The sequence below is a fragment of the Nansenia antarctica genome (assembly GCF_963989245.1).
Source record: "Nansenia antarctica genome assembly, chromosome: 12".
NCBI lineage: Eukaryota > Metazoa > Chordata > Actinopteri > Argentiniformes > Microstomatidae > Nansenia > Nansenia antarctica.
Window position 1 is genome coordinate 5,867,067 of NC_137682.1, and position 27,039 is coordinate 5,894,105.

Sequence of the window (27,039 nt, forward strand, 5' to 3'; positions counted from 1 at the left end):
CTAACACCAGTCTGCAATATAGTCAAATTCAGAGAACATGTCCTGCTCTTCCCCACTCAGCACCCGTGGCTCTCTAGGCGGGGTCAGGATGGGCGCTTCTGAGGTAAATTCGTCGTCAAAATTGCTGACGTCATTGGAGTCTTGGATGGTCGGCACAAACGGAGGCTTCACCTTCTTGGCCAGTAGTCCATTCCAGTCCATATTCTGGGAGATAGAGGAATAGGAACATTGGTGGAACAAAAGGTTAACCTCTGAGAACAGGCTTGTAATGTCCAGGATAGGGGTGGGCATCGACGATCGATAATTGATCGATAAGGATCTTGGTCGATCACAAAATAAAACATTTGGTCGATCACAAAAAAAAAAAAAAGATCCAAGATCCTTATCGATCAATTATCGATCGTCGATGCCCACCCCTAGTCCAGGATAAGAGTTAGTTTTCGTGAACATTGTGTGGCCTAACTATGTCATTATGCATCATCATCTGTTGGAAGATTACAGTGGCCGTGTTGAAAATATTACAAATGTAACTTACTCTGAAGAACAGATGTTTCTTTACTTCTTCTGCATCTCGCTCTCCCGCCCCCAGACGCCTTTCTGGACTCCTCCTCAAGAGCTACAAGCAAAAGGGTGTAGAGTTAACACTGAAGCTGTCATTCAACGCTACTACTGTTTTTAATAGTGGTCTAAGCTGTTGTTTTGTAATGCAAATAATAACTGTTACATGGTAAGGCATAGGAGGATGCAAATTGGTAAGATGGTAATAGGCTGTAGGCCACACCTGTCATGCCATCTGGCCAAATGGTGGCGCTATACTATATATATAGTATTTAAGTATTCCATTGGTGCCTTGTGAAAAAGTGGTGCGATATTACGCCATGGCATAGACCCTGGCATAGACCCTGGCATAGACCCTGGCACAGACCCTGGCACAGACCCTGGCACAGACCCTGGCATAGACCCTGGCATAGACCCTGGCATAGACCCTGGCATAGACCCCGGCATAGACCCCGGCATAGACCCCGGCATAGACCCCGGCATAGACCCCGGCATAGACCCCGGCATAGACCCCGGCATAGACCCTGGCATAGACCCTGGCATAGACCCTGGCATAGACCCTGGCATAGACCCTGGCACAGACCCTGGCACAGACCCTGGCATAGACCCTGGCATAGACCCTGGCATAGACCCTGGCATAGACGTTGGCATGGCTGCTGTATATTTTATGTTTAACGGTGCTGCTGTGCATAAGTCTGCCCACCTCTGACCCCCCAAGGTGAAATGTAGTTTCTGCTAGTCTGCTATCTGAAGACGCACCAGACGCACCAGAGACAGATAGACATGAATCATTGAGTCCTTTTCCTTAGACCCCTCCTGGCCAATTGTAAACAAAACGGTGTCCTTCCATGACATTACATTTTAGAAAGTGCTTTTCAGGATGAAAACGGCCTTCGACAACTACAGGTTTCACTACAGTTTTTTTTTTTTTTTTTATTATTTGTTTTTCAGATTTTATCCCTTTTTCACCCAATTTGGTAGCCAATTGAACCCAACCTAGCATCCAATTATCCCCTGCCTATTGCATAGGATCCGCCGCACGACCCCGTGGCCGGCAGTCCCAGAAGAGGCCGCCAGGCAGACTAGCTGACTGGCTCCTCGAGCCCAGCACCGTTATTCCGGCACCCAGGGGGCGGTGTTGCGCGACGGATCCTTGTCCAGAAATACTCCTATACCGCCCTCGGAAGCGGCGGCCCAATATGCCGCTTCCCGTGTGCCTCGGCCATATCTGGATCTGGCGAGCCGGGATACGAACCCCGGCCCCGGTGGGCAGCATGCACTAGTGGCCAGTGCGTAGACCGCTACACCACCGCGGGGCCGCTCACTACAGGTTTAAACATAGTAATTAAGAACCTTTACAAACCATTAGAAATGCTTTAATTTCACACTTGCTTGTAAATATAATGACGAGCAGTTAGGTGTTTTTCCCCCCCCCAAAGAGATCAAACCGAGGATAGGACATTCTCCAGAAGAGATCAAACCAAGGATAGTATTCTAGAATTCTCCAGGGATCCAGAACCCACCCGTCGCATGATCGAGATAGCCTCCGTCGAGAGGAACCTCGGGTAGCGTACTTCATCGTTTACGATGCTGTCGAACACCTCCTCCTCATCGTCACCAGGGAAAGGAGACTGAATGGGAAAACACATACATTCTGTTAACGTTTTTTACCGATGCACTTTCAAATTGTATATGTTCTAGAATCATCTTTTTAAGTACTCACTGACTATTTACTGAACTATGAGCATGATGTGACAAAAACAAAGTCACAGCTGTAAATTATGTGATGAAGGCACTAAAATAATTCAAATTTGGGAACAGATAAGAGCCACTGACCTCCCCGACCAGCATCTCAAAGATGAGGACCCCCAGACCCCACCAGTCCACTGCACGTGTGTATGACGTCTCCGTCAGAACCTCTGGGGCCAGAAACTCTGGCGTGCCACAGAATGTACTGGTGCGGTCCCTGAACCCCATTCCTGATGGAACACACAATTGCAAATCCTAAAGTTATCATGACAAAATAAAAGGTGATACTCACATTAAATATCAAGAGCATTTAATAGAATTTATGATACTTGAAGTCATTTTAGGATTGAGGCTTTAGGTCCATTACCCTCTTTACATAGGCCAAAATCAGCAATCTTAACATAGCCCTCTGTGTCCAAGAGCAGGTTGTCCAGCTTCAGATCTCTGAAAAGTTCAAAATGATAATTACATTTTCACCTCATTATACACAAACACTGTACACTTCATTAGGAACACTATACTAATGAATGAATGAATGGACTTTATTGTCATTGCTACAGTACAGGTACCAAACTACATATACTAATATAATAATAATAATAATAATATAATAATACTGGGGAGGGTCTCCCTTTGCTCTCAAAACAGACTAATTTCTTCACCGCATTGATTCCACAAGACTGGAAACATTCCTTTGAGATTTGGGTCCATGATGACATGATTATATCACGCAATCCCTGCGATTCTTCAATGTGTTTTCCAGGTGTACTTTCAAGCTGTGAATCTCCCATTCTACCACATCCTAAAGGTGTACTATTGGATTTAGATCCGGTGACTGGGAAGGCCACTGAATAACTCTGAACTCATAGTCATGTTCATGAAACCAGTTTGAGATTACTTTTGCTTTGTGACATGGTGCATTATCATGCTGGAAGTAGCCATTAGAAGATGGGTACACTGTGGCCATGAAGGAATGCACATGGTCAGCAACAACACTCAAATAGGCTGTGGCATTCAAGCGATGATTGATTGGCATTAACAGACCCAAAGTGCGCCAAGAAAACATTCCCCACACCATTACACCACCTCCACCAGCTTTGACTGTTGAGATGTGTACAGGTGTTCCTAATAAAGTGTTTGGTGAGTGTAAATTCATAGCAGAGCATATCTCTATAGAATGTATGAAGTGGTTCTTACCTGTATACAATCTTATGGTCATGTAAGAACTGCAATCCCAAAACGACACAAGCTGCATAAAATCTATGGAAGGGGAAGAACAACTGATATTAGCTAGGAGGACAGACTACAGCAAGGAATAAACCATTAGAGAATACTTAGTAGGTAAGTAAAACAAGATACTGGTAAGAGAAGATACCTAAGACACCTAGCATTCTGGTAGAACTGATAATAAGGAGCCTCTGAATATGATCTCAGTGCAGCAAAAGTAGGGATGCTCCGATTTATCGGCCACCGATTTAAATCGGCCGATTTCACTCCAAATGACTCGATCGGTGATCGGCAAAAATGGCCGATCGCAAAAACCGATCCTTTTTTTTTTTTTTTTTTTTCTTTCTGGGGAAGACAGATAACTGAACAGAAAACATAGGAGGACGTAACAGTATGTAAACCATGAAGGCCACGTTTATGATGTCTTTTATACAGCCATATCGACTGACTTGGGCTTCAGTTCAGGCCCTAACTGGGTGATAGGCCAGACCTTTACTATGCCATACAAATGGGTCTGCGTTTGCTTGGTGCCTAATGGATCAAAACTTTTGTCTAAAAAGCAAAAAATATGTAGGCTATCCAGTCAGTCGGCCTACAGTTATGTATTTCAAAAAAAATCGGTATCGGTATCGGTTGATCTTGAGGAAAAAAATCGGTGATCGGTATCGGCCCCAAAAATCCAGATCGGAGCATCCCTAAGCAAAAGCTCTGGTAAGCTCACAACGTGAGTAATCATAATATTACAATTACGAGACAAAAACACCTTTTAGTCGGGTCAGTTCAAAAGGAATGGAATAAACTGATAATCCAGCAGTTGAATGAACATGACTTGGAATGTTTAGTAGGGATTACAAACAGAAGAATATTTTTTGGGGAAAACAACCACAAGCATTGAGTTCATCAGTTTCAAAACGTTCTCTCCCGTTTCATGCCTACTGAACACAACACAAGAGGGCAAGGTGTTGTGTGTGTGTAGTGCTAGTATCAACGTGGACAAAACCAGACTATAAAACACGTAACCCTCAAAGTGTTATTTTTCTATTCAAAGACTTCTGAAATCTACACTATAACAAGCAGGATCACAACAGTATGTCAATCTGAAATGTTAAGTGTTTCGTGAGCTTAGAATGATAAGGTTCTATCTCCGTTTAGGGTAGTTCAGAGATATTGAGCGTCAAAGTTTTTACATTCCATTATGTTTTGTGAGATGGAACCTTTGTATTTGATTAATTACTAACTCAAAAATGTCAATATTTAAAAAAATAACACCACACATGCATTAATAAACACCTAATGGATCAGATTATGTAAAAAACTAAATTTTGACAAAAATGGAGATAGAACCTTATAATTCTAACGTCAGGGTTTGTCTATTTGCTCTGGGGCTGCTCACTCACATGGCCCTGGGCTCTGAGAAGACGTCAGCGTGGATGTGCATCATCAGGTCTCCCCCGGCGGCGTACTCCATAACAAAGCACACGTGTTCCTTGGTCTGGAAGCATGCAAACAGGTTGACCAGAAACGGGTGGCGCACACTGTTCACCGCCTCAAAGATCCGCTTCTCGCACATCAGGCTGGGAGAGAAAACAGAGACAAAGATGTTAGCTAGAGATACGAGTGAGGCTGTACTTTCCTATTTTTGTTCATTTTATTTGTAGAAAGAGATGATCACAGTAGGAATATACAGCCTGGGTGTTCGACCCCCCCCAACATGTGGACCATGGATAGCAGAGCTAACTGCTGGATCGAGTGAGACACTCTTTACATTGCAAATATAAGAGATGTAAGATCAAGTATTTACTGTATGTGGGCACAGGTAGCAGAGTTGGGATGAACGCCCAGTGTGGTGATGAATAGGATATCTACATAGCTATATCATGTTTTTATATGATATGTATATAGTATATAGTACTCTACGTAGCTAGATCATGTTTCTATAAGATATATATAGTATATAGTACTCTACGTAGCTAGATCATGTTTCTATATGATATATATATAGTATATAGTACTCTATGTAGCTAGATCATGTTTCTATATGATATATATAGTATATAGTACTCTACGTAGCTAGATCATGTTTCTATATGATATATATATAGTATATAGTACTCTACGTAGCTATATCAGGTTTTTTCCAATGCCATTGGCAGTCAATTCCTTTTTAACTACAATACATTTGCCCCACACTCTGGTTGTCCAGAGTTTGTTGTTAGGAGACCCATTCACAATGGAATAACAGGCTTTCCTTCTTAATAACGTGTTATGTGAACAAACAAGTTATACATCCCAGTATAAGCTGTTCTGCTAGGCATCCTAATGCACATGCACAGTTTGAGCCCTTACCTGTCCACCTCGTCACGAGCCACAATGTCTCCTTTCTTCAAGGCTTTGATGGCAAACATTTCCCCTGTGCTTTTATACTCCGCTAACAATACCTGTGGAAGAGCCATTTTAGAGAGGTTAGGTTAAATTTCAAAACAGCCAATTTCTTTAGAGGGAGCTTTAAAAATATAGAGTTGGGTATGTACCTTTCCAAAATGACCACGTCCAAGAACTGCCACACATTTGAAGTCTTTGAGACTAAATTGTTCTTCTTCCCTGAAACATTATTATATCAGCCACAATTAGAATATACATCATGATGAAGGAACAATGAGACAAACTCTAGGCTTGACAGGGAAAATAATAATGATAATAATAATAATACATTTTATTTATGGGCGCCTTTCAAGGCTCTCAAGAACACCTTACAAGACAAAATAACAGTTAAAGATAATTAAAGCTTGAAGTTTAAAAATATGCCCTCTCATGGTAACTAACTGGGAACAACATCAATAATATAGCTAGAAGGATGCATCAGAATGCATCAGAATAAAATCTGTCTAACAAAAAGGTCTAACATGTTTGGAGGTCACATATGGTCATGTGGACCTTTACCTTATCTCTGTGTCGTCCTTCTGAATTGCAGTGAGTTCTAGGTCTGGTGGCTGGATCTCTGGATGCTCTACCACACCGTCCAGTTCTGACTTCACTGCCAGGCTGTTCCTTTTGTTCAGGAAGTCAAACGACGCCAGAGCATCCTGCAGAGTGGGCACACACACTTCAGGAGGAGGGGACACACACTTCAGACTCCACTGTCAATGGCAGTGGCTATAATATTCACTCTTTGACAATGCGTGACGTTAGAATTCTAAGGTTCTAAAATTGAGTTTTTTACATAATCTGATCCATTAGGTGTTTATTAATGCCTGTGTGGTGTTATTTTTTTTAAATGTTGACATTTTTGAGTTAGTAATTGATAAAATACAAAGGTTCCATCTCACAAAACATAATGGAATGTAAAAACTTTGACGCTCAATATCTCTGAACTACCCTAAACGGAGATAGAACCTTCTCATTCTAAACGGAGATAGAACCTTATCATTCTAAACGGAGATAGAACCTTATCATTCTAAACGGAGATAGAACCTTCTCATTCTAAACGGAGATAGAACCTTATCATTCTAAACGGAGATAGAACCTTATCATTCTAAACGGAGATAGAACCTTATCATTCTAAACGGAGATAGAACCGTATCATTCTAAACGGAGATAGAACCTTCTCATTCTAAACGGAGATAGAACCGTATCATTCTAAACGGAGATAGAACCTTATCATTCTAAACGCAGATAGAACCTTATCATTCTAAACGGAGATAGAACCTTATCATTCTAAACGGAGATAGAACCTTATCATTCTAAACGGAGATAGAACCTTATCATTCTAAACGGAGATGGAACCTTATCATTCTAAACGGAGATAGAACCTTCTCATTCTAAACGGAGATAGAACCTTATCATTCTAAACGGAGATAGAACCTTATCATTCTAAACGGAGATGGAACCTTATCATTCTAAACGGAGATAGAACCTTCTCATTCTAAACGGAGATAGAACCTTATCATTCTAAACGGAGATAGAACCTTATCATTCTAAACGGAGATAGAACCTTATCATTCTAAACGGAGATAGAACCTTATCATTCTAAACGGAGATAGAACCTTATCATTCTAAACGGAGATAGAACCTTATCATTCTAAACGGAGATAGAACCTTCTCATTCTAAACTCACGAATGGCATGAGATGATGTGCATGCTAACAAGCGAGTGTTATCCTGGGTTCATTCAGCATCATTATTTTGGGGGTAATTCATGTAATGGCGTGGCTAATGTAGTAGTGGCAGGAGCAACAACAATCTCCCCAGAACATTAAAAGGCAGGAAATTAGGCAGATCAGTTTAGGGTTGGGCGGTAATAGCAATGGTATCCGTTTCAATACTGTCATAAAAATAAATCTGCAGCGCAATGTGCACATAATAAACACCGTAACACTATAACGCCGCACACATCATATGTGATGTGTTTTCAGGGCTTTTTTTGTTTGACCTCAAAATGGGTGAAAAGTTAAACGCAGTACCGCGTAAATCCACCGGATGGCAGGTAAGATACCTATTCTGCCATCTAATTGCATATAACATGCTTATGAGGATTGGCGTGCGCATTTTCATGATGCAATGTGATTTAAAAAATATATATATATACTAAACAAGCCCAGAACGTTGTCCGTCCCCCATCTTTGCTATTTTAGCAACGGTTAAGGTAAGAATATTACATTTCTTACTGATATCCAACATGAGTATCTAGTTGTTTGAAGCAAAGATCATAATTACTGTATATTTCATGATGTATTTTATAGTAAAAATCGCGTCAGAAAGTGCGTATCAAATGTGGTACTGCAGGTATTTAGGTCCCAGGTCCTATGTTAACCCATTCATGAAAATTAAATTTAAAAAAATAATGTTTCTAAAGGTTCAATATAGTCCAAATTGACAGAATTCAAAAAATGAAAATGTTCCTGCATTATTTCATGGTTTTTAGGCGTTATAGGGTTAAGAGTGTTTGTCCAGCACCACTGTCTGTGTGGTTGAAGTCCGCTATGAAAGTGATGACAGAACTTTTTGTAAACAATGTCATTTGTCAAATAAACAACCTAATATGACTAACTATTTAGAAGCGATCATAATGACGTGTCACATGACCGCTTCTCCTCCTCAGAAGAATTACATCGCTGCTCGCGGAAAGTATTCGAGCAGGTTGGCGGACAGGCTGGAGCAAGGGCCCTGGTCCACCTTTCACCAGCCACTGTCACAAATTCATTATTTAAAGTTGGCGCCTCACCCAAAGCCCTACAATGTGATTTTCAACCCTGCAGTAATACTGTATAGCGTGGTGACATTTGGGGACTGTCTAACAAAAGTGTCAAAAATTGGACACCGCCCAACCCTACGTTATAATTTGCTGGAACAAACTCTTCAACTGAGATTGTGATTAGCATAACCATTGTCATTGCAAATGTACTTCCTCTTCCTTTCAACAAAGGCCATGACAGCTCTATCCAGTAGTGACAGACAAGTCTTGGACAATAAATTGTGCCCCATGTTCACAACAAGATCATTTCCCGCTATCTCTCATGCCGATGGTGACCCATGACTTCACCTGCACTTCCTCTATCAAGTACCTCCATAGTAACCTCCGTTCGCACCTGCACTTCCTCCTTATCGGGCAGTTGAGACAGCGGTTCTCTGGTGTCATCAGGTACAGGGTAGTGCTTGGGTCCTGGGGTGGGCTCTTTGTCAAAGTCCAGCTTGGTCACCAATGTGTCACTGGAAGGGACAGTGTCACATCATAATGTGAGAGTGAGTATTGCATGCTGGTCTGTGTGTGTGTGTGACAAAGTGAGAAATTGTGTATTTCTTTCGTTAGCCTACCTGGTGGGTGTTGGTGACCCCGGCAGGCTGCTAGGCCCAGTCTCGGGCACCTGAGGGCTGAAGGAGTTGGTGCTGACTGTGGGTATGGCTCTTCTGACGAGCCGGCCCCAGGTGGCAATGTTGATGTTCATTTGAGGAGCACGCAAGAAGGTCTTGCCTGAGAGAGGAAGAGGGTACGCTGGGTCAGTGACATTCTAACCTCCTTAACACACATTCTCTTAATCCTCATCACACCCCTAGAGGGCATGACCTTATGGACAGTGCTTAACATGAACGTACAAGTCATGACTTCAGACTTTTTCTGTGAAAGTACTGACTTTATTATTGGATATCCCACTGAGGTTGGAACTGGATATCAGTTTGGGTGGGACCCCTTTTAGTCTTTTCTCAGACTAAGACTCACCTTGTTGCTTGGAGAAGATCTTCTTCTGCCTTTGCAGTTTGGGTCGTCGCTCAATGACAGGGTTGAAAAATGTCACCTGAACAAAAAACACGATAGTGACGATGTATACAAGAAACATACAGGATTATTGTATACTGATGATACAGTACATGTATTGTCAGTAGGGTTGGGCCAGTGGAAGGTATTACTGGTAGCATACGGTGTACAAGCTTACATAATTCCCATCACACAGTCCATAACATTATTTTGCCAATACACAACATGTTTATTAATAAATAAATTAATTAATGAATAAATTGGCATATGCTAAGTGGGAGGAATTATCAGTGACACTGTGGAAGAGTTTGGGCCTGCTACAGTAGCCAGAGAGAGAGGAAAAAAAACGAACAAAACCTACATTTGTGCAAGAATCACAGAATTCAGATTTATTTTTTTACACCACCACTACCGGTGTAGCAGGTGTTTTGGCGGGAAGGTATACCGGTTTCAGAATTCTGATACCGGTCCCGTGTGGCATCATACCTCAGCGAACAGGGTTCCCTGGGGCTCTAGGTAGAGGCACATCCCATGGCGCTGGTTATCCAGGAAGTCCTCCAGTCGCAGGAACTTCACTGCGCAGAGGGAGCGCCAGTCTCGCCAGTACACAGAGATCTCCAGCTCTCGAGACTGCAGGTCAAACACACACAGTCAAGGTCAAGCACCGACCAAGTCAATCACACGCCCACACACTTTCAAAAGTTGAAAAGACACACAGGACATGTAAAACAGACATGTAAAACTGACCAAAGAACTATGTATATTAGGCTGATGCTAGTCTCTCAACAACAGACCCAGAGCGCTCTGCACACTCCGGCACGTTCAACACTTGTCTGTCAAACGTAGCTTGTTCAATTGTTACTGAGCAGTCAGAAGTGGGTGGGATGTTGGTGCTCAAAATGAAATTACCGACAGGTCGTCGCACCGTCAGATCAAGCGAACACCCCCGTTTTTTTAAATGTAAAACTTGTTGGACATCTCTATTGCTAACTTCTATCTAACCAGCTAGCTTCCATAAACAAGTCTAGGATGTAAATGACAAGCAACAGCATGGGCTGAGGGAGGAGCTTTCTCGGGCTCAATAGAGTTTAGAACAATAGAAGTTTCATCTTTCATGTTTGAGGAAGATGGAATCACATTAGGTCTCTGCCTCAGAATGCCAATATAAGGAATAACAGGTGTTTGTCGGAGATAAAATGGCCTGTGAAAAGAGGCAAGGATGATGAGAATACTGTCCTAGCGCTACCACGTTTCTTTGTCTTAATCGTCATTTGTTACCATAGTAATTAGTTGAATATGTATGAGTGAATGTGCATGTAAAATGTGACACAAACGCATGTTCGTTCCGTACTCTGTCCAGCTCCAGTGTGAACTTCTGGTCCCAGGACTGGTTGCTGACAGGCCTCCAGGTGGTCTGTCCCACTACTGTGTTGTCAAGCTTCAGTACTGCACTGATCTCATCTGGAGAAACACAACAACAATGAACATTCATTCTGTTCTGATTCATTACCTAGACAACCAACACCAACACCCCCTGTGCCACTTCTTCCATATACCGTGAGCTTAGAAGTATAAGGTTCTATCTCCGTTTAGGGCAGTTCAGAGATATAGAACGTCAAAGTTTTTACATTCCATTATGTTTTGTGAGATGGAACCTTTGTATTCTATGAATTACTAACTAAAAAATGTCAACATTTTAAACATAACACCACACAGGCATTAATAAACACCTAACGGATCAGATTATGTAAAAAAACTCAATTTTGACAAATGGAGATAGAACCTTATAATTCTAACGTCACGAAATTCCACCACAGCCCATACTCTCAGAAGAGTCGGACTCACTGGACAAGTCTTCGCTCTTGGAGAGGTTCCGCGCGCTGGCGCCCCGGTTCCGATTCCCCCGGCTCATGAAGGAGGAGCGGGTCTCGCTGGGACTCCAGCCGATGTTCTCCAGCAGGTCCTGACAGCCCATGAGCCTGACCTCTAACGTGCCTGTGTAAACCAGATCAAAAACACAGAAGATTTATTTATATATATTATATCATATTATTTTATTATATAAAGGCTATATAATACAGAAATATGACATGTAAATACTGTATATGTAGAGTATTCTGACAAATTGTAGCAAGCAATTTTACTTGGCTAGGACATTTTGCAAGGCCCTCCTCCATCATACCTAACTGCCCAAATAATCTGGGTAGAAAAACGTATGGCGTCGCTAAAGACGACAAGTCCCTGCGAGACTAGGCAAGAGGTAGAGTGGGGGTATTGGGTGAGAAGAGAGGGGCGCAGACAGTGGCATAGTATTTGAGGGAAGAGAGGGGCGCAGTGGCATAGTATTTGAGGAAAGAGAGGGGCGCAGTGGCATAGTATTTGAGAGAAAGAGAGATTTTTTTTCCTGCCTGTGAGAGCGGCAGGCTTGGCGACAGTGCTGTACTGGTTCTGGGTGGAGATGAGGCTGGAGCGCGGGCTGAGGGCCGGGGCGGCCATGAGAGACAACTCCTCCACGATGCCGCTGCTGCGAGGGTGGTTCTTGGGCAGTTCGCTGAGCCTCTGCTCCAAAGAGAACTTCAGCAGATCCAGCTTCTGACTGGACTCGTTGAAGCGGGCCTGGGCCTGGAGGAGGAACACACACAACAGCATGGAGGGGGGGGGGGCTTCGGTCAATCTAGTCCTCCTGTCATTTCCAAGAGATGAAATTAAATTCAAAGAGACTGAAGGGGAAGACACAAGGCGTGAGCTTAGAATGATAAGGTTCTAGAATCTCCGTTTAGGGTAGTTCAGAGATATTGAGCGTCAATGTTTTTACATTCCATTATGTTTTGTGAGATGGAACCTTTGTATTTTTATGATTACTAACTCAAAAATGTCAACATTTAAAAAAATAACACCACACAGGCATTAATAAACACCTAATGGATCAGATTATGTAAAAAAACTACATTTTGACAAAAATGGAGATAGAACCGTATAATTCTAACGTCACGAAGGGCTGCAGTCCGATCTACCTTTGCAGTCTACCCTTCTCAAATTCAGTCTCCGCCTAAAAAACAACAACTGCTTTTACAGTGAATATCACCTTGGAAACCTGATAACGAAGCCCAAATCATCTAGGAATCAGTACTCCAGGGTCTTATTAGTACTTGTGCCAAAGTCGATGCTAGTAATGTGAGCAAATGCAACTTTGTACCTGTTTTAGTACAGGTATGTTTAGGCGGACACCTATTATGTTTAGGCCATTTGGAGATATTTTGGCACCATATTTGACCGTTGACCTTTCTCATGTGGGGGGGGTTTGGGGTTTTGGGTTGGCCGACCAATGGTATGGAAATTCGGCGTTGAAACCGGACATGACACATTCTCCAGTTGGAGAAAACTGGATGTGACTTCGGCCGTGTTTACCGTCTCGGGAAAAAAAATGGTGGCATCGTATAGCATGCAAAGTTGTGAAAAGAAATGTGATATCGATAAGAGAATTGATCGAGGTAAGCTCTTTATATCACTTTGGATGCCGATGGGGGTCCGTTGGCTCCTATGAGGTTAACACGGTGTTCATGTTGACGCATTTGACAGTGGTCTGCTCTGAGCAATAACATTGCACTTTTCCACGTCCATTTGGTATTATGCTGTTAGTTTTTTTTGAAGATTGCTTATTTTTCATTGTTTCTACATTTAAAACTAGTAATATCGTACTAATATCGATATCGAGATATCTGGCATAAATATCGTGATATGCATTTTCGTCCATATCGTGCAGCCCTTGTGTGTGTGTGTGTGTGTGTGTGTGTGTGTGTGTGTGTGTGTGTGTGTGTGTGTGTGCGTGTGTGTGTGTGTGTGTGTGTGTGTGTGTGTGTGTGTGTGCGTGTGTGTGTGTGTGTGTTGGGTTTCCTTGACATCCTTGACAAGAATACTCAGAAAGTAAGGCATATTTGCTGTTTTGTGTCTTGGTTGTATTTTTGTTTATATATATATATATATTGGCCATGTTCCATATCTTAACGGCTTCCATTGTCATATTTAATCTCTTTTGTGGCCACTACTCAGGAAATAATAGATTAGTGAAAGCATTCTTCTTTGGTGAAATCAATACGGTTGTTACCACTTAGCATTTGATATTGTGAGAGAAAATTATTATATGTAAAAAGACATTCTCTATAGCAGGGGTGCTCACACTTTTTAGGCTTGTGAGCAGGGTTCGAGTTATAAGCTGATCTCTGTGGGGGTCTCCAAAATAACAGTGCGAAATGTTCTCATGCACGCGCGAATCATGCCCACACAGCGATGGGACTTACAAGTTTTAATTAGCTATAGGCAGTAGCGGATTAAGGTGGTCAGTGGCCCTAGGCTACTCCTTTGTGTGAGGACCCCCCGCCCCCATACACAAGCCTCCCCCTCCCCAAAATATACAACCCTGCACACACACCACTCATAATGCTTTACCATAAAACACTTAAACACTTTAATAACACAATAACACAACAGTGTTAATAATGCAAAGAATTTAAAAAAAAGTTCAGTGCATTCAGTTCTGTCTCTATTGCTCTCCTCTCCCGTTGTCTCTCTGTTACTGTCCTGTTGTCCGTCTCTCTGTTGCTCCCCTCAGCTCTAAATGACAGAAATGAATTAGCTAATTAGTTGGCATGTAAACATATAGTTAGGGTTGGGTACAGTTTGGGTTTTATTCGATACCGGTGACAAATCGATACTTTAAAAACGGTACTGGTACCGAAACATCATCCTCATCCTCATCCTCCTCCTCAAATACCAACATATCCTGACGCTACAGCTGCAGGCTACTCATTTCACCACATCAACAGCCCCACATGAAACAACAGCTATAAAAGCGATAGTCACACATGTATCTCGGCCAATAATTGTGTTATTTTTGCTATACAGAAGGAGCGAAAAATACATGTACACTAGGTTAGTAAAAAGTAAAAGCCACCTTACCTTTACGGAGACAAGATAGACCTGTTTGGTCTGTTTTCAGTAGGCTGCGGTCGCGGTCCTGGAACCCATGATGCTGACGTCCGATGTCTTTTCTTTATCCAAGATTGGATGAACGGGAGAGGGTCAAAAAATGGCCTTTTTTTGGGCGGCATGGTAGCTACTGTATGTATATACTCCTGTATAGCTAATGAATGAATGTTTGCTTCTCAATAATAGGCTAGGTGCACGATCTCACTACTTCCTGAAAGGCAACTGGTATATGAACATATCCTGTCTCACTCTATTGGTTTAATTGATTAATCAGCTGTGCACTGTGTGTTCCAACGGTTTACCGCACAGCTGATTAATCAACCTTTTGCTGTTGCACAATATTCTACTGCGCCCCATGGTGTCTTGGTGGTGAAGTGCAGGCAGTCAAAGGCCTACTGTCATTCACAGGAGATTAATGGTGCGCGTAGCTCTTTTGGAAAACGTGTTTATTTTACAATATTTATAATATAAATTAAATAATATTCATTACATTGACATTTTGATCAAATAATAGTTGTGGTAATGTATTATTAGCGACCCCCACAGATTTTTGATTTTACTGCCTTCATGGGAGCTCAGAGAGTCTCAGACCATCTCTATGGGAGCTCAGCTCCCATTGGCTCCCACATAACTCGAACCCTGCTTGTGAGCTACTTTTCAAATTACCAGCTCAACAAGATCTACCAACCAAATAAAACATATTGCCATTGCTGCGAACACAAAAATGTACTGTAATAATAACAAATTAAGGCCACGCTACACTGTTTCAAAATCAAAGAAGAGATTTATTAAACTATATAACAAATATTCACACTGGTAGTCCATTAACATTAACATTAACTCAGGAGCTCTGAGTGGTTTACACCAGACTGGCCAGTGCCAAGCCAGGTGCCATCGACGTCTCCGGGCGGCGGAGTGTGTGTGTGTGTCTGTCTGTCTGTCTGTCTGTGTGTGTCTGTCTGTCTGTCTGTCTGTGTGTGTGTGTGTGTGTGTGTGTCTGTCTGTCTGTCTGTCTGTGTGTGCATGTGTGTGTGCTTGTGTCTGTCTGTCTGTCTGTGTGTGTGTGTGTGTGTGTGTGTGTGTGTGTGTGTGTGCTTGTCTGTGTGTGTGTGTGTGTGTGTGTGTGTGTGTGTGTGTGTTGTGAGGCGGCGCGGCGCGGGGCTGAGTGATGCCCTCTCCTGTGTGGTCCAGACGGGAGGCGTCCCCGGCTACTTTAAAAAAAAAATATTTAAATGTTTTTTAATTTTTTAATTTTTAAATTTTTTTTTTTCTTCCCAATGCCGTGTGATCTACCCACACTACATGCGCGCGGTCGATCGCGATCGACGTAATGAGCACCCCTGCTCTATAGGGATGCACGATATGCATTTTTTTCAACCGATACCGATAACCGATGTTTACCCGCTTCTCATGGCCGATAACCGATATGAGAACAGATATAATTTCACAGTTGATAACCTGTAGTTCATGCACACCTGAAGGTAAGAAAGGCTATGTAGTGAGCAAAGATTGATGATTTAATATTCCATAGTGATCTCACCAAATCTAACTTACATCACTATTGTTAACACAACAAAGAGAACACTTCTGACTCTTCAAATGTTCATTTATTTAAAAAAAGGAAATAGATTTCAACAATGTTGAAAATCACATCACACTCGCTAGTCAAGCCAAACTATTGCAATGCATGGATTGGGTGAGTAATCCCCACTGCTACCTAGTTAACTATAACACTACTTTACATTGTTACCTAGTTAACTATAACACTACTTTACAATGTTATCTAGTTAACTAGAACACTACTTTACATTGTTACCTAGTTAACTAGAACACTACTTTACATTGTTAGCAGGCTCACAAAACAAGCTGTGTTAGTTGACTAGCGATGTGTCATTCATTGTCAACAACGCTTAGCTCGCGCTTTTATTTTGAAATCGCGAAAACGAAAACAGAAGTCAATGTCGGAATGAGCCTCTCCTTGTTCAGAGAACAGATGCCAAACTACCGACATGTTTGCTCTAATAATATGATTTGGCAGTAGAAAGCCATCAGTCAATAGCTCATCTCATTCACAGAACAGCATGGGTTGCCTGCACTGTTTGATTGCGTATTTTAGAGCAGACTACAGAGATGGTGAACATTAGCACTAGCTAACATTGGCTATCTATTTACCTTAGCTTACCGTTAATTGACTGCATGGCTGTACGCAGGCGCAGCATCATGAGCGCGACAACCGGAACCGGAAATATTTCCGGCTTCATATTATCAGCTCTATATCGGCTAAAATTTAATAAAACCGCAAAATATTTAATAACATTAATTTCCCAATATCGGCGCCGATAATATCGTGCATCCCTAATTCTGTCAGTGTCCAAAATGCATATATATACAGTATATATATATGGACCTACATATAGCTTGGCTACTGTTTTCCACTTCTGGTAAAAAAAATAACATAAAATATGTTTTGATTAAATTTCTTCACTCTTGTTTTAATATTTTGATCATCTTTATTCGTAGGATTCCCTGCACTGTGAACTCCCCATCTGGGCAATGATGGATGCTTCTGCTTGTTCTGGTCATGACGACATGCGCCAGTGCTACGTCCAGTGTGGGAAGAAACTAAACATGGAGGATATTGTGAAAATACGGCAGCGAATTAGAAAAGGAGGACAACACCATTGTGGTACAACTGATCAGTAAGTCATACACATGCTGTGAATCCTGTCCACAAGTAGCCTGTTGTGTTCACAGGGTTCAACAGTAACGCTTGTCCGGAGCAAGTAAAACATTTGCCGGGTTTGTTTGCGCGAGCCCGATGACGCTGCTGGATCCTGGATATTTTTTATTTTATTTTTTTAAATTAGTTTTTCAGATTTTATCCCTTTTTCACCCAATTTGGTATCCAATTGAACCCAACCTAGCATCCAATTATCCCCTGCCTATTGCGTAGGATCCGCCGCACGACCCCGTGGCCGGCAGCCCCAGAGGAGGCCGCCAGGCAGACTAGCTGACTGGCTCCTCGAGCCCAGCACCGTTATTCCGGCACCCCGGGGGCGCTGTTGCGCGACGGATCCTTGTCCGGAAATATTCCTATACCGCCCTCGGGAGCGGCCGCTCAATATGCCGCTCCCTGTGTGTGTCCCGGCCATATCCGGGTCTGGCGAGCTGGGATTCGATCCCAGTCCCCGGTGGGCAGCTTGCACTAGTGGCTAGTGCTTAGACCGCTACACCACCGCGGGGCACTGATCCTGGATACTTTTAACTGTGTGCAGGAAGAACAACAGACGGCATAATAATAATATCTTCACTAGGGGTGGGCATCGACGATCGATAATTGATCGATAAGGATCTTGGTCGGTCACAAAATAAAACATTTTTTATTTTTTTTTTGTGATCGACCAAATGTTTTATTTTGTGATCGACCAAGATCCTTATCGATCAATTATCGATCGTCGATGCCCACCCCTAATCTTCACTCCACGATCATCTAGTCTGGTCTGGTGCCTGCGCCGTCTGTTGTTCTTCCTGCACAAAGGTAATAATATCCAGGATCCAGCAGCGTTGTCGGGCTCGCGCAAACAAATCCGGTGAATTTTTTGCTTGCTCCGGGCAAGCGGGCAAGCGTTACTGTCGAACCCTGGTTCAATAATTCACCATAGGGTGCCAGGTGTACAGTATGCTAATGGTGGTCATTGAATTGATATGATGAATTATACTGCCAGGTGCATAACTATAATCTTAGCCAAGTCACTGTATTAGCTCAGTACATTTCAGCAGCAGCTAAACAGTTGGTAATTAAAGGGCAGAACTATAAGCACATCTAATAGATGAATGTAATGTATGATAACGCAGCAAGCTAGCTTGAAAGGGAGCTGCCAGTCAAGCGTGCAAAGTCCACGCCCATACAGCCCTCTGTCTGACCAGGAAGTTGAGCCTAACTAGAAGATTATTGTCATTTTTTCTTGTGTAAAGTATTTAAAATATCAAATATCAAAATAGAATTGGAACCGTTTAATGTCTATTTTCCAGACCCTTTAATTACAAAGAAATGCAATCAGTAATCCATAGATAATTGCATTTGCAGGACATGTCCTGTCAGTCTAGATGGGCTTTCAGTGAACTGGTTGGCTGTCATTTATAATTGACTCTGCACTGTTTGTGCCTCCATTGTTTCTAGCTGCAGGTCCTCTTCAGCTCATGTAACCATGTATGAACCAGAGTCCACAGAGTCCCCCGGATGTGACTGTGGTTTTCCAGCCCTGAAAATCACATGGTGGGGTCCAGAGATGGTGGCAGTGAAGCTGGAGGAAGAAGATGTAGAGGGGAATGGTGTGATGGTGAAAGAAGAAGTGGAGGAGAAGAGAGTGATGGTGAAAGAAGAAGTGGAGGAGAAGAGAGTGATGGTGAAAGAAGAAGTGGAGGAGAAGAGAGTGATGGTGAAAGAAGAAGTGGAGGAGAAGAGAGTGATGGTGAAAGAAGAAGTGGAGGAGAAGAGAGTGATGGTGAAAGAAGAAGTGGAGGAGAAGAGAGTGATGGTGAAAGAAGAAGATGGAGGTGCAGCTGTAATGCAAAAAGGTTTGATGGTGAAAGAAGAAGATGGAGGAGAAGAAATGAGGGAGGAGGGAGTGATGGTGAAAGAAGAGGACAGAGGAGAAGTGGAGATGGAAGACAGTGAGATAGTTGGTAAGTCTTTGTTGTATAGTGGTGAGGGTCATTGCTCTGCTGTAAAATCAATGCTGCCAGTGGCAAGGCAAGTTTATTTGTATGGCACATTTCATACAACAGGGGCAATTTAAAGTGCTTTACATACATTATATAAAAATACAGCAAGAGGAGCATAGCAAGAAGATAAAAACGACTGAATAAAATCAAATATAAGAGGTAAATAGATAAAACTAGGGATGCACGATATGCATTTTTTTCCAACCGATACCGATGTTTACCCGCTTCTCGTGGCCGATAACCGATATGAGAACCGATATGAGAACAGATATAATTTCACAGTTGATAACCTGTAGTTCATGCACACCTGAAGGTAAGAAAGGCTATGTAGTGAGCAAAGATTGATGATTTAATATTCCATAGTGATCTCACCAAATCTCACTATTGTTAACACAACAAAGAGAACACTTCTGACTCTTCAAATGTTCATTTATTATTTCCTCTAACAAACAGAATCTGTTATAGACAGTGCACAATGCTTTTTTTAGCCAAGATCTGGCCTCCTTTTATGAAAACAAAAAAGGCTCACCTAAGAGTAATTAGATCAAAAAAGTGTCAAAAATAAAGTGCATCTTGTCTATCCCTGTAAATTGAAAATGCATAAATAAAATATCAAAAAATAAATAAATAAAGTGCATCAGTCAATACAAAAATAAAGACTTTTAAAGAACCAAAAGTTTTATAGAACTTTTACAGAAACTAGTGCCAAATGGCTGCTTAGTCTGCAGATAAACAGAATGACACAAGGCACATAGTAGGCTACACTAGTATGCTTAATAAAGCAACTGAAAAGGGCTGGGCTATGCTACTTTTAGTGCATGAGGATGAGGTAGGTTGTGATAAAGCCCATCAAACGTTTTGCATAAGAATTCAAAATAAATTGCACTGACATGGGAAAACAAAAAAATTATCGGGCCGATAAATATCAGTGCCGATAATATCGTGCATCCCTAATTCTCTACATTTAAGATTCAAACTTTGGATATCTAGGGCAAAGCTATATAAACTGATTTCCTGTTGTAACCACACAATGAAACCAGTTTCTCTACTTGAAGCTTGACATTGGCTAGACAACAGACACATTTAAATGATTACAAAGACCTGATTGCTCTCTTTTCTCCCGAGATGGACCAAGCCATCTAGAGCAGTTTTGGACTTTTGTGTTTCCCCAGACCCAGTACTCTAAGACCAGACTAAACCAGTTTGTGGCTATTGTGTTCCTTTTTCACCTTTGTGTAACTAGGAGAAAGTGGGGGCCGATTCCCCCTTAACCTTCATCCCCCATCATCTTCCTCAATGTACAAGTCCACACCCATTGCTCATGATTGGTCTAGACCCCACCCGAGGGCGGACCTCTTACCTGAGTGTATATATACAGAGATGTGATGAATAATCTGGACTTTACGAGGAACTTTGAATCGTTCAGATGCGTCTGACGAACCTGTAAACTTCCTCCTTCTGCAGAAGAATATTAAATATCTTTTCTTATACATCTTGAAACGAAACAGGCTGCCATTATTGAATTTTAGATCTAACAATATCATTGTCACCTCTTAGCCAGCTAGAGTGGACTAGGAAATAGAGTTTTTTGAAGCTATTCGAACATAGCCCATTATGTAAAATGATCTCATCATCACACAGGTGACCGGGTCATTGATGTGGGCTCTGAGTGGAGAACCTTTACCAATGAGAAAGCTACCAAAGACCCATCCAGAGTGGGAGACGCACAGAATCCACTGCTGAACGGAGGAGACCTGACCACTATGATCAGCAAGGTACGCAGGGGGGCGTCTCAACTGGAGCAGCTTAACATGGACAGTCAGACACTGCTACCTGACATTGTTCAGTGTGACAAACAGACTTCATTGTTTTGTCTTCACAGTTGTTATGCTTTGACTGACATGGTCTTATAGTCAGATTACTTTATTGCCTTTCAGAGAGATGACATTGTCATGAGCTTTACTGGGCAAATGTGTTCTGTCTTGGTTCTGTGGTCACTTTAGGGAACCGGTGCAGCTAGCTTTGATGAGTTCGGCAACTCTAAGTACCAGAACCGCCGGACCATGAGCAGCTCAGACCGGGCCATGCTAAACGCCTTCAAAGAGATTACCACCATGGCAGATCGGATCAACCTACCAAGGAACATCATAGTGAGTGGCCTGCCTGATTTGAGAGCTATCACATGCTTTGTGCCTCTTTAGTTAATTCTTTGTTGAACATGGGGGTTTTACTTTTCAACCAGTTTGAAGACCACAACATTAAAAGGGACTTTGCTTGAAACTGTGTATTTTTTTTTACCCTCAGGACAGAACAAATAACTTATTTAAACAAGTGTACGGACAGAAGAGCTTGAAGGGGCGAAGTAACGACACCATTGCCTCAGCCTGCCTCTACATCGCCTGCAGACAAGAAGGTGTGCCCCGGACATTTAAAGGTGAGCTGAATGTTACGAGATAACATACTAGTCTTCTAGAAATGTGGGTCATGAAATATTTTTCCGCTATTTGGTTTGAGGTGTACCAACATTCAAATAATCTTCTTCAACTATTTGATTTCAAGATTTCAATGTATGACACATCTGAAAGCTTACAGCTGCACTTTCATAATCTGTATGAGGACTTTTATTTTTACCAGACCCTGTCACATATCTTGTGAGAGCCTCCTTGATCATGAGATTCACTTAAGCAATATCACACGAGAGGGAGTGTGTTATACTGAATATCAGCACGGCTGTGATTCGGTCGTAGGTACGAGGCCGCAGGCTGTTATTCATTATAACAGCACAACCTCAAGTGTGATATTGGGTGTGATATTGCTTTTATACAACAGTTCTACAGTGTGATTTATTAGTTAACAGTAATAAGCGACAACAGATAATGATTTGTTTGTTTATTTATTTAATCAATTTATTAAAAAAATAATAATAATAGTTCCGCAACGGAACTTCAAATGGACTGTTGCCTAGTAACCTGAACACAAACATGTAGTCTAATTAACGGTCATTTAGTAGAACACTAGTGCGGCGGAATGATGCATATAAGTCCCAGTGCTGTTATACGGTATATCAGCACTCATGGAATGCCTCTTGTCCAATGAAATTACTTGGTCGGAACTAACTGTTGTATAATTACTTGTAACTAAAGGATTACCTTTCCTCCTGTACAGAAATCTGTGCCGTGTCCGGTATTTCAAAGAAGGAGATAGGCCGCTGCTTCAAGCAGATCCTGAAGGCCCTGGAGACCAGTGTCGACCTGATCACCACAGGAGACTTTATGTCCCGTTTCTGCTCCAACCTGGGCCTGCCCAAGCAGGTGCAGATGGCTGCCACCTACATTGCGAGGAAGGCTGTGGAGCTGGACCTAGTGCCTGGGCGCAGCCCCATCTCTGTGGCTGCTGCAGCCATCTACATGGCCTCCCAGGCCTCTGCTGAGAAGAAGACCGAGAAAGGTGAGGTTGGACTTTTTTACGCCAATGTGTAGGATTCATAACCTGTATAAAACCCAACAAACTCATGCATTTCAAAACTCTCAACCATATAGCTAAGCTTTACAAATTGCTTTCCAAGAATTATGAAGGTATTTAATCAGGGTATCTGCGGTGTCTTGAAACGTATTAAAAGTTGATAAATACATTTTGGGAAAATCAAGACCCTTAATAAGTATTACGTCTTTTTATGAGGTCTTGAATTTTGTTGGTATTTTTCTGAATTAGACTCTGTCCAAAGAGTTTGAGTCCTAAAAACTTTTAGTAAAAGTTCATGAATTTATTAGTTTTATTAAAAAAACAAAGATGAACCAGAAATTCTGTTGTATGATAGTGGTCTAGTCTATTGCAAACTAAAACTGTTAAGTTAAAGGTGTCACTGTAAACGGTTACAGCTTGAAGTGGCGGTGAGGTCTGGAAAAATATTGACAATGTCTTTAAAAAGTCTTAGAAAGGTATTGAAATGAACCTCAAGATTCCTGTATATACCCTGAGTAGGTAACATAGACACGGCTGTTCTAGTGTCAACTGTCACTTAGATCCAACTGTCACTTTCAAATTAACCTCAAGATTCCTGTATATACCCTGTTAATGATCTGTAAACTACTTGTTAGTAAAAGGCACCCCTAGACATTTCGTGAGCTTAGAATGATAAGGTTCTATCTCCGTTTAGGGTAGTTCAGAGATATTGAGCGTCAAGGTTTTTACATTCCAAATTATGTTTTGTGAGATGGAACCGTTGTATTTTATGAATTACTAACTCAAAAATGTCAACATTTAAAAAATAACACCACACAGGCATTTTTTTTGTCAAATTTTGACAAAAATGGAGATGGAACCTTATAATTCTAACGTCACGATTTCTGTGCATCTGACCCTTTTGGTAGAGATCGGAGACATCGCTGGTGTGGCGGATGTTACGATCAGAGAGTCATACCGCCTCATCTACCCTCGCGCCGCAGACCTCTTCCCCGCAGACTTAAAATTCGACACCCCAGTGGACAAACTGCCTGTTATCTGCCGGGTCGGGAAGAGGAAGGTCCCATGCAGTATAGCTCCCAGGTTAGTCTCATGTGGGGAACGGCCATGGTCTGTAATGCTCTGCAACCTTTGGCCCCTACAACAGTGCTCATCTCATCACTTTTCTGGACACACGACACAATATCCTCACCCCAGCCCAACAGATGGATAGCCCAGAGCAGGGCTTCCACCGGGCTGCTCTGGTCTGCAACTGGTTCATCGACTACCCACGTTTTTCTGCCACAATATTCTCAATTTCTCAACCCTATAGAGGAGTTTCTTTCAACTTGGCGTTGGAAGGTCTATGAACGTATACCCCTCCTACAAGCAACGGAGGACGCATGTGGTGATGTACCTGCTGAAGTATATATCAGGGCTGGACGCGTCATGCCAGGCGATACTTTCCCCACTGCTTGGCCAGGGATGCCTGTGATGTGGACGAGGTCCTGTGGGAAAACAGGAACGAAAGGCAGGATGCAGCCTAATTTCCTTTGTGTTTAGAGTATATGCAGAAGGCTTTTTTTTATTATTGTTTTGTTTGTTTATGTACGAAGAACACTTTACAAATCCAACTGTCATTGCTGAGATGTACAGTATTTTAGAATTTAAAAAAAGAACATTCTATTCTTGTATTTGTGTTTTATATTTAAGTATGAAAACACAAGTTTATAACAGGCTACTGTACATATGTAGTGTAACACTGAAAATGCAAAAGGTCTACTGATAATCTTATCATAGCAGTGTTTTCCGCTGATCATACTGTTTTCCGAAAGATTCGTGAGTTTTTTTGATTTGTGTTAAGAGAAAATGAGCTATGCTTTCAGAAAACATGTTAAAGCGAAAGAAAAACTGAAGCCACGTTTTGATTCCTACAGAAAGGATAGGATTAAGGGCCAATCCCAATTCACCCCTACGGCTTCGTTTTGCACGTTCACGTTTAGGGTAATTCACATTTCACAGAGGGGAAGGGGTAAATCGGAGGGCTAGCTATAGTTTCGAGCGATTTCAGGACCAGACTAGCTTTGAAGCCGTACCCCTTGATTCCAGCATGCAATGCAAATCATCTACAGAAATGTTATGTCGCTCTATTCAATGCGGAAATGTCATTACTTTCTCTGTAATTACTTATTAATAAACAACTCGCAATCTAATCCGAGCAGTTGTTATTATGTAATATTATCGATGGATAATGCCATTTTTTTTTATTGGATGAATTGGGACACCCCTACCCTAAACGTGAATGCGCAAAACGAAGCCGTAGGGGTGAATTGGGATTGGCCCTAAGATTTAGCTTAGCCACTTACCGTACCATCTGAGGTGTCCTGACTTTCTGCCTAGTCATTCCCAATCGAGTCCAATTCAACAGTATACAACATGCACACACAGTAACACAACTCTAATAAAAAGGTTTAATATGTGCATTCATGATAGGTAACAATGACTGCAAAATGCTTTCTTTTTTTTTACACCAGGGTCAACAGTTTAGAGTAACTTCAATGTGGTGTACCATTCAAAAAGCGCTTGTCTGTTTTTCGCAACATGCTCAAGCAGCCATTTAAGCATTGGGGGAAATAATAAAAACAACTTTGTACAATCTATTTTTTTTTATAATTCCGCTAAACATAGATACAAAACATTTTGATAAAATTAGTGCTTTCAGCTTAATTGTGTGTACACATATACCCTGCCCTCCCCTGTAGTAATTCATATCAACATGTCTGTACAAACTGGCACTGGACTAGGTTTACTGTTAGTTCATCGTTCATCACTGTTTCCCTAGGCCCACTGTAAGGACTGGGTGAATGGATTTTGGTAGTCAGCTGTACTTGAATCAGTGACTTGGGGGTCAGCCTTTCATTTGACTAAGTCCAACTCCAATCATTGAGGGCAGTAATGTCTACTTACACTGGGGGTAGTGGTGGTCTAGTGGATAGTGAGTTGGACTTTGGATCGGAAGGTTGTGAGTTCAAATCCCGCCTGAAGCCACACCACTACTAGTGTGCCCTTGGGTAAGGCACTTAGCCCTCAGTTACTCCAGGGGGAATGTCCCTGTAATTCGTAATTGTAAGTCGCTTTGGATAAAAGCGTCTGCTAAATGGCAAAATTAATTTAAAATTAATTAAATTACTTACATGTATTGAACCTTGAGCTGAAGTGAATTCAAATAGAAAAGCTAGAAGAAATTGATTCTACCCACTTGACCACAACATTGCTAGTCTACAGGGATTGGAGTTGACATTTTCAGATATGCCTTTTGATGCTGGGAAGCCCACAGAGCTATAACAGTTTAAAAAAAATAATATGATGTGCTCTTTCCAAACAATCATGATTAGTCTAATGGCATTGGTCTGCTGTGATGTAGAACTGTTCATGTTACCATCAACGATTCTGTATACCAAAAACCATGGCATAAAAACACCCACATGTCATCTTCCGATATACAGTGAAAGCTCATGTAAAACTAACATGATCACAGAACATGAGGGATAATAGTGTTGTAATATCAAAAGTCGCTTTAACAATGGATGGACTGCTTTTGTTTAATAATCAGCTGCCTGTCTAAACAACCTGCTGTTTCCTGGGCCATAATTCTTAACTTCGGACATACATTAGCAGTTAGCTTTGGTAGGTTTTGTCATTGAATTCAGGTGACAGAAGCCCACTGATCAGTAACAGGAAAATGTATGGACTCTTGGGGGATTCTGGGGGATTAAGAACAGGATTGAAGAAAGTATTGAGCGGAAAATCTTCCTTGGGTTTCAAGTCACGAAGCAGTAGTAGTCAAGATGTTTGTTGTCTTAAAACCTTAGTTCAGTGATTATGCTTAGAGCACAACATTTTTGTAACACATAGCAGACATTATCAACCTTACAGAGATAAAGCCGTTTAGTTATGGCAGAGGGCTCGTCACAAACATTACAGAGGAATATATTCTGTACAGATCAAAAACAGACAGTGACAATGAATAACATGATTGTGATGTTACCATTTCCTTGACAGAGTTCATATGAAAACATTCTCAGTGGTCAGACAATAGACACA

General features: G+C 41.8%; 2 protein-coding genes across 2 annotated transcripts; one reads left to right on the forward strand and one right to left on the reverse strand.

Annotated features, from left to right (window-relative positions):
• On the reverse strand, positions 1–16,991 carry LOC308168606 (serine/threonine-protein kinase N2-like; the record flags this gene model as incomplete). Its single annotated transcript, XM_080543206.1, has 18 exons — positions 1–204; positions 536–616; positions 2,082–2,189; positions 2,395–2,537; positions 2,675–2,751; positions 3,505–3,567; positions 4,932–5,108; positions 5,881–5,972; positions 6,066–6,135; positions 6,475–6,617; positions 9,095–9,239; positions 9,345–9,501; positions 9,748–9,823; positions 10,270–10,413; positions 11,135–11,244; positions 11,629–11,778; positions 12,192–12,466; positions 16,942–16,991. The coding sequence occupies 18 exons, from the start codon at positions 16,989–16,991 to the stop codon at positions 1–3; spliced, it is 2,265 nt and encodes a 754-aa protein (XP_080399332.1).
• On the forward strand, positions 13,164–26,331 carry LOC308168663 (transcription initiation factor IIB-like). The gene is made up of 8 exons (XM_080543274.1): positions 13,164–13,274; positions 17,290–17,468; positions 18,950–19,455; positions 21,136–21,269; positions 21,498–21,644; positions 21,799–21,928; positions 22,660–22,941; positions 23,865–26,331. Exons 2-8 carry the CDS (start codon positions 17,323–17,325, stop codon positions 24,167–24,169), a joined length of 1,650 nt encoding a protein of 549 aa, XP_080399400.1. The 5' UTR covers positions 13,164–13,274; positions 17,290–17,322; the 3' UTR covers positions 24,170–26,331.
• The last annotated feature ends 708 nt before the right edge of the window (positions 26,332–27,039 follow it).